Source organism: Lipotes vexillifer, unplaced genomic scaffold (genome assembly GCF_000442215.2).
Source record: "Lipotes vexillifer unplaced genomic scaffold, Lipotes_vexillifer_v1.1 scaffold365, whole genome shotgun sequence".
Lineage (NCBI taxonomy): Eukaryota > Metazoa > Chordata > Mammalia > Artiodactyla > Lipotidae > Lipotes > Lipotes vexillifer.
The window spans coordinates 1880437-1893291 of NW_006781263.1; the positions used below are offsets into that span (position 1 = coordinate 1880437).

General features: G+C 43.7%; 1 protein-coding gene across 1 annotated transcript in view; it reads left to right on the forward strand.

Annotated features, from left to right (window-relative positions):
• Window positions 1–12855, forward strand: part of KIZ (kizuna centrosomal protein) — a 121295-nt gene that overhangs the window by 83695 nt on the left and 24745 nt on the right. The window contains exons 9-10 of the mRNA XM_007454530.1: window positions 7472–7637; window positions 8506–8571. Coding sequence (XP_007454592.1) covers window positions 7472–7637; window positions 8506–8571 — 232 coding nt within the window. The remainder of the gene's footprint in view (window positions 1–7471; window positions 7638–8505; window positions 8572–12855) is intronic.

The following is a 12855-nucleotide window of genomic DNA, read 5'->3' on the forward strand; positions in this document are numbered from 1 at the left end:
GGGAAAGAGAGAAATCCCACGTGGTCCCTCCGTCAGGGGAATGGCATAATGGGATGCCTGCAGTAAGAACACTGCAGAGGGTATGGACCCTCAGGAAGGGGAGCCAGGCCATCTGGAGAAACAGGGAGGGAGCTGAGGGGTGTGCGAGGTGACCCTTAAAAGACAGGCAGGATTTTGGCAGGCTCGGAGGGTGGGGCGATGGGCAAGGGCTGTTAGGAGCCCAAGAACAGACCAAGAAAGCCCACACCTTTCCAGGAAACAGCTGTTCTCTGTGGCTGGGGAGTGGACTGCATCTGGGGACGGGGATGAGAAGCTCTAGGGATCACCGCCCACGGTGCAGGGTCTGGCCCAGCTCGGGAGCCGGTGTTCACAGGTTCCTTGAGCCAGGCTGCAGGAGGGTCTGCAGGGCCTCAGGGAATTTAGCCTGCGTGGATGGGAGGGGGACGGCCAAGGACGAACCCTGCTGTGGCTCAGCCAGGACAGTTGGGGGCTGACTGATGACCTGGCACTAGGGAGAGCGTGAGATGCTGGACACGAGCTGATGGAGCCCGTTCCTGGGGAAACACGGGGAGTTGGGGGGCGGTGGGGCGGTGGTGGAAGACCAGGTCCAGAGCGGCTGCCCCAGAGACATGGCCTTTCTTCTCCTGAGCTTAATGTCTTGTGAGTTTGTCTTGTTTCCAAGTATGTTTTTTCTTTCTTTTTTTTTTTTCTTGGCCGTGCTGCGTGGCTTGTGGGATTTTAGTTCCCCAACCAGGGATTGAACCCAGGCCCTCGGCAGTGAGAGTGCAGAGTCCCAACCACTGGACTGCCAGGGAATTCCCTCCAAGTATGTTTTTTTATCCTTATACATAATATAGGGTTCTCGGGCTTTTTGATCCTTTTAAAGTTTTTATTTTTATTATGCACAATGTTCAGGATTCCTCATGTGCCCCCTCTGGAGGCAAACCTTTCCCCTCTGTCCCAAAGCCACAGCCTGTGCTGCCATGCAGTCCAGAGCCTCTGCATCACCCTCCAGCCTTCCCAAGCCCCCCTTTCCTGCCCCCTTAATTAAAAGAGAGTAAAAGGACTTTTTTTTTTAAGCATTTCAAACATACGTACATGGACTGATACAGTGATGCCATTGACCCACATTTGCACGTGTTATCCCTGCACCATGTTGTTTCGGACTCCCTCGCCCTCCTCCTCCTTCCTTCCCCCTGCCCTTTCTCTGCTCTCCCTCCTCGCCTCCTTCCTCCCCACTTTCCTCCTTCTGGAGTAAATTATTGCAGGTATAGATACAGCCCCTGGGCACCCCTCACAGTTCCTGCCCTTTTCAAAGGTAACCTTGTGTGCATCCTTCCTGCACACATTTTCATTTTACTGCGTTGCGTGTGACTCAGTAAATAACCCTTAGTTTTGTTTTGTTTTGTTTGAGGTATGGTACCATTTGTGTGAATGTTCTTAAAGAAAGAACAGTATTCTTTAGGAGGAACAGAACCTGTGCTTTTTAGATCTGTTCCATACCTATTGATAAATGTAGATCCTAAAAAGGATTTTGTTTTCAGGTTTTATTATCCATCGTATTTAGTACTGTTTTGTCACGACATCATTTTCCATTCTTGTTCACTGCAGCTACCCCACATCTCAGCCATGTCAAGGGTGAAATAAGTATTGGTCTCCTGCCATTTGCCATCTCATCGTCTTTTTTTTTTTCTTCTAAAGGTGTTGTTTGTATCAGGAAAACATATTCCAAGTTCCAGACGACCAGTTCACTCATAATTTTTCAAATAATATCTCCATCATTAATGGGAAGGGGGCTTCCCAATTAATGGTTTATGAGTCAAATGATATTCTTCCTCCCCTAGTAGGTTTCTTGTTCCTTTTTAAACCATCTTAGTGACAACCATAAAAATTACTAATAAATGAATGACAAAATCCATCCTTAAGGGACTTCCCTGGCAGTCCAGTGGTTAAGACTCCATGCTTCCAACTGCAGGGGGCACAGGTTCAATCCCTGGTTGGGGAACTAAGATCCCGCATGCTGTGGCACGGCCAAAAAAAAAAAATCCTTCCTTAAAAATAGAAGCAAGCAGTCAGTTTCTCAAATAGGTTGCGACTGAAAAAATGCAGGGCCCTAAAGACTAACGTTACCAGAATGATGTGGGCAGGGGCAAGCCTTACAGACCTGAGAACAAAATGCTTTTCTGGGCTCTAGGACTGTTAGATTCACAAATCGTTTTATGATTAGCATAGTCAAGTGTCTTTGAGTTGTTTTCCTGTATTCGAACAATATATACATTTAGTAAATAGTATGGGTTCAATGTTTCTCTGTAGATAAAATCTTAAAAGTAGGAGATTTTCAAAATTTAAGAAAGCACTACTAGAAATCACTTGGTTAAGAGTCTAGTGAAGCTCAGAAATACTTACTTTGATCTCTTGGGTAAATGGCTAATTAAACAGCCACATGTAAATGATGTTTACCTGTGGGTCCCTTGCTGTCAGCTGGAGTCAACCCGTCTCCTGAGTAAATACATCATTAAAGCTGCTGAAATTTGGATTATGTCCCCCTGAGACCAGATAAGATCCACAGCACCCGCATAACCTATTAGGCAATTACATAATTGAGCTGCATGCTTTTAAATCAGGAAAATTTGTAATTATGTGAAAAAAAAAAATGAGTTGGGTGCTTCATTAAAATACAAAGTACCTTAATACTGCGTTTCTCCCAAGTGAAGCCTGCTTCCACCCAGGGGGACCTCTGCAGGCAAAGCAGCCCAGCCTGCCGGAGTCACTTGCAGAGCAGGTGGGAACGGCCACAGAAACCCCTGCCCCTCTCCTGAAATGAGGGACTGGTGTTCTGTTCTTCTCTCTTGAATACTCGTTCACTGGCTCATATGAATATTTCCCCTTTCTTTTCAGTGCTACATCGATGAAATCCCCTTCCTCTCCTATAACTCAGATAGAACTTAGGTAATGATACTCGCGTTTCTCTTTAAACACTGAAAAATTACTTCCGGTGTGCAGGCGGAAGGTTCTTGAGGAAGGGTCAGTTAATCTGTGTATGAGGGAAAACATCCATGCTGTCAACATCCGTGGTGTTTCGTTCTCTTGTGCTTCTGTGTCTGCATTAACAGCACTGGTTTACATATGGAAGGTAATTTTATTTTATTAAGTGCTTTCACGTTCATTTTCTCTTTGTAGCACCCGTTGCAGAAACCGTATTTTTCTAGAGCTAGCATATGTTTTCTTTAAAAAAGTAACAGGGAAAAAACCAAACTTGGAATATTAAGGTAAACAAAAAGAAGAAAATTGCCTGTTATCCAACTGTCCACATAGAACCCTGTTGACACTGCGATGTATGGTCTTTAATATTTAACATATTGACAAACGTGGGTTATACTGTTTGTGTGCACGGGCTCCGTGTTCCCCACTTGTCACAGGTGAACTTCCTTTCATGCCGTCACATGTTCTACATCCTTTCTAACGGCTGCACAGAGACCCCTGTGTGGCTCTTCCACTGTCTCTTTAACCAGGCTCCTGGTGTTAAACATTTTAAGTTGTTTTTAATTTTTCCTCTAGTAAAAAGGTTTCAAAGAATATCTGAGCAGTTCAGTTTTTACAGATTCCCATGCGGTTTCCTGAGAATGATTTCCTAAATGTAGATCTGTTAGGACAAAGGGTATGTGCGTCTCTCAGGCTTCTGCTCTGCACTGTCAGATCTCACCCTGGAAGGGTCATCACTTACCATGAATGGATGAAAATATCGTTTCTCTGAGCTCTTTATGAAACTGGATACTGTCAACTTTTTTTTTTTGAGCACCAAATTGAGAAGTGCAAAGGAGGTCAAATTGTGGTCACACTTTTCTCCCACCTATTTGTTAGCCATCTGTATTTCTTCTTTCATATTGGTAATTTGCCAGTTCATGTTCTTTGCTCATTTTTCTAGTAGGTTAGTAATATTTTTCCTTACTGACTTTTAAGAACTCTTTTTATATAAATTTGTGTTATTTGCTACAATATTTTGAGCAGTTTGATTTTCACCTTTCAGTTTTCTTAGTGGTGTTTGGATACAAAGCCTTTTCCATTAATATCTTCATTTATCTATGCATGTGAATTTCACAATTGATAAGTTTCTAGATGTAAATTGAGTCAACCTAGATGACTCTTAGGGTTCTAGGCCTAGCGAGATCCATATTTAGACAGAACTTTGAGAAAATGAGCCAATTAATCCTAGGTGTCCTGCTGAGTGTAACTCATAGGACAATTTTTCTTTCATAAGATCTGAAATATGGAGGTATCACTCTCAGTCATCCTGTAAGTAGTGTGTGCCTTGGTGTTGAATTTCTAAGCGCTTTCTCCTGGCTCCTGGGAAGGTTAGAAAAGTGAGGGACTAGTTCGTTGGTGTTGACTTAGGCTGCAGACTGCTGAGAACGATGAGGAAGTCTCCAGCACCACCACCACTACCACCACCACTGGGCTTCAAATGAATGAGATGAGAGCGAGCCTTTACTACCTAACAAATAAGTTGGAACCCAAGCACAGGCCGTTCATAAGCACCATCAGAAGGTCCATCTTTGGTGGCATTTTTCAGATAGAGAGCCCCACTTTGCAGAGCCCTACAGTCACAGGTGGGACGTGCAGGGCAGCTTGCTCACTCTGCGCTTTGGTTCTTTCGCGGGTCACACTGCAAACTCCTTCCATTTGGGGCCTTCCTTAGAAATGCGCCTTTTCAAAGATCTGCAAACAGTACATCTTGAGAATGTATCACAGATGTTTTTCCTGACTCTGCATAAGTTGTTTTTGATGGGTCCTTTGAATGGACCTTCCTACCGTTCCTTGTCTCAGGCTGACTTTTGTTTCTGTCCCATATTGTCATTATTTCCTGCTTGTTAGGGACTTTAACTTGTGAATTCCTCTGCGGATGACCTGCTGGGCAGATCTACCGCCATCTCTGTTGGCTTCATGGTCCAGCAGAGTCAAACCAACCATTCTCATGCTGTAATTTGACCATCCATCAAAAACCCTTATAGATATAAAATACTCATCTCTGAGAAGTTATCTCTAGAAATAGTAAGAGAAATCCTAGAGATATGAGTATTAAGTAGTGAAGATAAATGGAATAAAATATACGAAATAAATGAAAACCTGCAGTGTGCCCCACACTTACTCACCATGGTGAAAAAAGAGGGCTCAGTATAGAGCTGGTGACACTGGTGGTATTCTTATCAAGCTTACAAGGGCTTGTTAGAAGGATGTTTGCAGTATCATTATAGCACTTTAGTCTGTGTTCTTTTGAAGCCCAGGTGGAACCCAGCTAAAGCAAAAGAAGTTCCTACATGAAAGGGATGTGCAAAACAGTGATGTTGATTGTGTGTCATCACGGAGGGACTAGTGAGAAGTAATCCGAGTTATTGAAAATCTAGGACAATCTCCATTGTCTGCAAATTCTACAGTATAAAGTGTAGAAAGCCTCAACAGTCCTTTAACAACTTTATTCTTAAACCGTGGGTTAAGACAGTGGCTATTGTGAAGTCACGCCAAGAAATTATTAGTTAGAGCTATTGCATAAGATAATATGAGGAAGAAATACATACCTGAGGCACGCTCAGAAAGTTTGGATTATTTTAAATATCAGAAAAAGAAAATAATAGTTTTAACTACAGAGATTAAGCCAATTCTTTTTGTTCATCTTCTAAAATGCTTTCCATATATCCAGAATTATTGGGTGCACAGAATAGGAGCTTACTCTCTGTGGGAACAGACAGACTAGATCAGGATGGGCAGAGATCTTGAAATGAGACATGCTAGGATGGTCCAGAGAGCATCCTGATGGTTGTGAGATGGCAGCTCCTGTCCTTCTGGACAGATTCTAGAAGCAAGTGCAGTGCCATGGTTTACGTGGGCAGCTGGGACTGGGCACTATTGCAGCCAGTGATGGGAACCAGCCCTGGCCCGAGCTTCAAGGGAGTATGGTACACCTGAACCCCAGTCGGCAGAAACAGGGATCCTGTTCAGTTCATTCCAGAGTTATCCCAGTTGGAGTAAAATCCAAGGTCCACTTATACAAATGTAGGAAAAGCTCCTGGTTACAAGAACTGGGCAGACAGGTCTCGGCTGCAAGGCTAACTTGACACCAGGTCTTTTGGCCAAGGAGACTAGAACTCCTTAAGTCCCCTTCAGTCCACCTCTGGCCCCTAGGATAAGCCATGGGTCCTGGAGGCCAGCTGGTCCTAAGGCAGACCGAAGGCAAGAGCCTTGCAGGGATGTCAAGGCTGATGACAGTGGCCTCGGCCAAACTCACAAGGCTCAATCTTCAAGGTTTGGCCTCGGCGATTCTTCACATCCTTTCATGTTGATGACAAGGAAGGAGTATGATCTTCCCCTTTGTTCACTAGATGTTACGGTTTCACTCTTGCACAGAAGATGACCAGGGAGCCTCTGCCCAGCTCCCCCTTCACTTTCACTTGAGGGTCTCAGGTCCATTCCCCACACAGTGGGTCAGACCCTACCCCGTGTTTACTACTGTCATCAGGTACCAGGGAGAGGTCGGTGCCACCACCTAGCTAGCGTTCCTTTCCCACCGCCGGGGCAGGCTTCCACTTCCGAGTAGGGGGAGAGAGAGGCTTGTGCTCTGGCAATGGGACAGCGGCACCAATGGTTGTTCAGCTCTGGTCACCAGTATATTTTTATTTCTTGGGGGAGGGGTGCTGACCTGGAAATGCACTGGCATGAGTATTAACCTATCCTATTACGTGCCACTTTTTCTCTGCCTCTCACATTGGCTGTGGTTAAAATCCCTGCCCACCTCCCTGCCCAGGACACTTCTGGCAATGTCGACAGTTCAGTGCCCTGTGAAAGCAGATAGGCCGTGTGGCAGCTGAGTTTCCCCAAGCTCCCCGGCAGGCTTAGTGGCAAAGTACAGAGTGTCTTTATCTTTCATTGAAGGTTATGATTTCCAATAAGGTCGGCTCTCTTTCTGCTTTAGTGTATCCTCCTCCGCCCCCAAGTTTTTCCACAGTCTTCCCATTGAGGGGAAGTTCAGGGGTCATTTCTTGAAGAATGCGGATACCATAAGGTCACATTTTTCCAGATCTCCTTCTCATTCCAAACCAACTCTGTCCTCACGTGCCTGAAAAACAGGATTCGTGCAATGAAAGAGTAGATCTTGGATAAACCACCCAGGTTAACAGAGGTGGTCACGTCTCATATACATACTTCCCAAGTAGAAAAACATTGCATTGCATAAGATTCAGTCCTCAAAAAATGTCTTCTTGTGAGTGTAAGTTGTTGTAAAGAACTAAATTACGCTGGAAAATAATCAGGTGTTATTTTATCTTGAAGACATTTTAATTTCAGTTAAATGTCAGGAGACAAATTAAATCCTAAGTAAAGCTTAACCTAAAATAACATTTGAAGGCTGGGTCTTTGAGACCAAGGGGAATGTGACCACGGCTTGTTTTCATTTCTTTGTGCTTTCTTTTATGCACTGTAGGCAACAGCATTATTGGAAAAAAGCCTCACAGGAGAGCATAAGGATAGGTTGGCTGTTCACAGCAGTGAATCATCTTGCAGCTTGCCATCCACTCTGAATGATAACAGTGGAATGAAGAATGGAAAGCCTGGTCTGTGGCTCAGCAGTGTTCCTACAAGGGAACGAGGTAGCTATTGTTAAGGGTCTGTCCACAGCGAAACTGCGTTCAGAATCAATGTGACACCCTCTTTCTCAAGGTGTGCCCGTAAAATAAAGCTTCTAAGGAATACCTGTGATTCAATATACATGACATGTTACTTGTTTTATACCACCTTCCAGAAATAGGTGTTTCAAGACTGGGAAACCTAATCGTAGGTCTGCAGTTCTGCTGAATTTCCAATAAAATCTGTTTTTGTAAGTTATGAAATCTTAACAAAATTAACAATTGACAATATATACTTTTTGATCATCCCACAAAGATGAAGATGATTCCATTAAAATGGTACCATAAAGAACTGAAGTTTTTGATATCACCTAATAGAATTTACTCAAAATTATTAAACATTCTTTTTAATTATAATAGAACCTTATAAAAGTCTAAACAGATGATTAAGAATCAATGAATTTATGGCCCCCAAATTTAATAAGCAATTTTTAGTATCTAGAAATTGTGATTATTTTAGTGTTACTGTTAAGACGTGCCAGTAAACCGCTATAATGGCATTTCCAAGACAGCTGTGAGTTGCTCAGCATATTGTCAGAAGTTGATAATGTGCACAGGACCTGAGGCCCACTTATGTTAAGCCCCACACAAGTCTGATAGATGTAAGGCTAAATTATTTTGCATGAAAGCAGCATAGAGATAGATACCTTAGCTTTTGAATAGGTTTTCTTTTAGTAACAGTGTATTTCAGATGAGATAAACTAACCAAAAAAAGAAGATGGGGAGGCAATGCAAATAAAAGGAATGGCAGTTAAAAAACCAAACAGACAGAGGCCTATTCCATCCATATAACCTTGAAATACATTTTTATTATCATATGTTCGATTTTTAGAAGTTTCCAGTGGCTGCAGAGACAAGAGCGCAGAAGAAAGCGTGGCAGCGAGGATGCCAGTCACAGGTAAGGTCGTGGCTGCCTGAGGGCCTCAGATTCAACTTCCTTATGTAACCAGAACATTTCAGGTTGGTGGTTGTGGACTCTGCGAAGAGCAAGTGCATTCCACTACCACGTGCTGTAGCAAGGGATCAGAGAGCATGAGGTGTGAGCTTAGGTTAATATAAAGGAAGGTAAAAAATAACCCTATCTGCTGAGTCCTTCAAAATTGTTACATGTCTACATATGTGAGTGTCCCACCCCCCCATGAGCCTTTCAGCACCTGTGTCTGTGTGAAAAGGTCAGTCCCCATGGGGAACACCAGTCATTATATGGCCAACTACAGATGTTTTTGATTTCCCTCTTTTCTTTCCTGTAATAATTGAATGTATCATTATACTGTAATAAGAGCAGGAAAAAAAACAGTGCTGGACAAGAAGCTTGCTTGTGCCTCAGTTACAAAGCCCATCGGATCATTTAAAAATTTTAGCAGTAAAGTTTCATTAAGGTCTGTTAAGATTTCTGCACATATGTTAGTTTTGTTAGGTGAAGTCTAAATGTCATTACTTACTTTAGCTTTAGAATATCAATAGCAGTAGTTAGTATTCTGCAGAGAGCTCTTCCTTGTGGTGCACCTAAATGCACTAGCACCTTATTTTGTAAAGTGGCGTGCTACTTCACTATGAATTCAGAGGCCTGACCTCAAGTATTTATGCACGTAAACACACCATTGCACCGAGGCACTGAGGCATGCATCTGCATATGTGTTAGTTTTGTTGTTTATAAGCAGAAGAGAACGGTTTCCTTTATGGCAGTATGATTCATGGCCTGATGATTAATTTTAAACCCATGTGTCTAGAATGAACTCTGATTTTGAAAAAGGAGTTTATAGTAGAGCAGTTACTGTATACTGCATCAGATAATATTTCACTCCAAAATACAGAGGTTTTCTTTTCTTTTAAACGTTTTCTCTGGTGATACGTTTATTGCATTTTTATTCTTCATTTTGAGAAAACTCTGATAGAATATTCCCTGTTTATTTTTTTATTAGTAGAGTTAATAGAAGTGTAGATGATCCCAAACTGCAGATATCCAAGAAGTCATTTGAATGCTTTCCTTTTGCATCTACCTTTGAGTGCAGGATCTCTAATGACCTCTGAATTTGTTTCAGTTAGAATCCTAAGGGCTTGTTGGAGAGGAACCAGGAAGTGACCTCGTTGCCTATTCTTCCTCATCTGTTCAGCATGAGTCAGTGACTGTCCCCAAATTAATACAGATGTAGTCTTCCCATGGGACTTTTTAACTGAGGTACTATTGACATGTAACGTTACATCCGTGTCAGGTGCACGAGGTAATGGTTCATTGTTTGTAGACGTTGCGAGATGATCAGCGCAGTCAGCCTTGTTAATCTCCATCACCACGTGTAGTTACAATTGTTTTTCTTGTAACGAGAACTTTTAAGGTTTATGCTGTCAGCAACATTCAGATGTGCGGTACCACAGTGTTAACTGTAGTCACAGTGCTGTACATTCCATCCCCAGGACTTGCTGATTTTACAACCGGAAGTTTGTACCCTTTGACCCCCGTCACTTGTATCACTCACCCCCTACCCCCCCACCAGTGATCTCCAGTCTGTTCTCTGTATATCTCAGAATTTCTTCATAAGAGAGGCGATAGTCAAGTACCAGGGTTTCAAGTCTTTCTTCTCTTCATGTGGGAAGAGGTGTGATGTACCTAGAAGTAATACAGACTATTTGCCATGAAGGTTTTTTTAAAGAAATTGTCATTGATCCATCAGTAGTTCACAGTTAAAAAAATGCTTTGTGCCTGTTACAGGCCAAAGAAGTAGGCATATAAAATAACCTGGGGGATGTGAAAAAAGCTTTCCGAAGCATTTTCTTAGTGGGAGCCTTGCCGTTCTGCGCCCTGCCACCACACCCCTCCTCCTCGGCACATCCCACCAAGTTCCTGCTGGAGGCCTTGTGCACCTCTGCTTTGCATATTCCATGGTCTCTGCGTATTCCTTGGTTGCGTCTGTCGTTGCAGCTCCTTTGATCTCCAAGTTCTTGACCTAAATCTCTTTACTAAATGTTTGTGTCTTTTGCCATGATTATTTGGAGATTTGGCCTTTGGTGAAGTAAGGCAGGTGTATCGTTTGATTTAAGATAATGGAGGCCACCTCCTCCTTTGTAATAGTTCTGTTGAGGCTCTCCTGTCTATGTGGGCCACAGTCCTTCTGGAATATTCCAAAGAGAAGGAACATTTACGAGGCTGCCCACTGGGAGTTGAGGAGATGTGGTGGTGGATCCTGGCCTTTGGCATCAGCTGTTGTTGTCAGCTCTTTACTTCCTGCTCTGTTTCTTCACCTGTCTGAGCCCCTGACCTGGGCTACTTTAGTGTAACTAAACCCAGGTGATGTCAGGATTGAAAGTGACTTGTTAAAGCTGCTTCCTGCATCGACAACCAGCAGGTTACAGTAGTAACTTTGGACAGTTCGGAAGTGCTCATCCTCAGGGTGGGTGCTTCTGTGTGATTCTGCCTTATAGCCATCTCCCAAGGGACATGGTAGAGAGAGGCCACGGGGAAATCAGGGTCCGGCACAGGAGATTGGGCAGAAGCTCTGAAGTTACACCGTTTTCAGAATGATGAGGGTCCTGGGAAAGTTTAACCTGAGAAGGGCACAAAAGCTATCCTTAAATATTTGCGGGGCTGCCAGATTTACCGAATATAGTCATAGAGTGTAGCTTGGGGGCTCTGTTAGTGAGCAGTGAAGGAATCCACACCCAGTAACAGCAGAACTCTCTAGCCTTTTTAGTCGGGTGTCTTCCAGGCATGAGGTTCTGTGCCAGGGCTTGAACCGTGGCAGGAACCTGCTCTCTAGAGGGGCTCCGTGGAAGGGTTCTTGCTTCTGGGAGCAATGACATTGCTTCTAATGTTAAGCCTGTGATTCTCATTCCGTAGTGAAGGGATCAAATGAGCCGACGTTCTCATTCATTTCCCTTCTTATTGCGTATCCCCACGACTTAAAGAGTTTGCTGTCGCTCTGAAGGCATCGGCCTTGTTAGTCACTGTCATGGGGAATGTGAGTTTCACGCTAGTTCCTGTCATCTGTGCGGAGACTTACGTACACACCCTCCTGCACACACACCCACGCACACAACCACAGCCTGTGATCTGCTTGTTGACACAGGCTACCCCTTCCTTTAGTCTGGTTGTTCACACTAAAGAATCCAGGTCAAAATCAAAGATTAATGTGATTATCTATGTGTGTGTGGTTTTCTTTATTTAAGAATAATATATAATTTGCATATATGTTACACCTTTACTTGGGCTGAGTCCAGGGAATACCAGGGACAGCCAAAGACCAGGTCCCTGCCCTCCTAAGCCTCCATCGTCTCTAACCTTCACAGGAGCCCTGCAGGTAAGCAAATCGTTCTACAGATGGTCCGGCATACTTGAAAGATTGAGAGCCATGTTCAGGGCCGTATAGTCAGTGTGTCAGATCTTGAATCACACTCAAATTTCAGGAATTAAGCCCTGAAGTCCTTCCATCCCATCACGCAGCCTCTTTTGTTTTATAAGAAAGGCGCCTGCATCACGGCGTCTGGACCAGTTAAACATCGGTTTGTATCTTAACAAAAGATGAGCCCTGCAAGGACGATTTTGAGAGTGGTGATGAGCAAAGCCTGGAGAGGTGGGCAGCTCTTGAGGATTTCTGAGTGTAGACTGTCCTGGGGTGGCCCTTGTAAAGCGGAGTGAGTCTGTACCCCTAGGCGAGCCTGAGACCACGAAGCGGGTACGGGACAGTCAGGTCAGTGTTTCCCTGGAGCACTTAGGCCAGAATTGAAGCCATGCTTGTCTAGATTATGAGAGAAAGTCTCCCTCTGAACTACTCATACCCCCAAAGTAAAATTTCCCACATTGGTAATTTTATTGGTATTTATACGAAATTTACCTTTGAGGAGGATTTGGTGAGTTTTAATTTTAGTAGATGATGCAGCTTATGCTAAATGTCATAAAAACCCAGCCCCGACACAGTATCTGGCACACAATGGGCACTCATTTCATCAAACGAATGAATAAAAATGAAAGTACTAAGGAGTTTCCTTAAGCGCTTGTTGATTTAGGCCAGAACACCGTCTCTTTCCATCAGTCACTCCACCGGAACTTTCCCACCCACGTGCCCATCCTGGCAAAACTCATCTCCTTAAGCTCCATGTGAAAAGGGCTCTCAGCTTTTATCTCAAGAGGATTAAGCCTCTAAGAATGTCCATTCAGCCTCTCATTCTTTTGACACCAATTCTCTTGGTC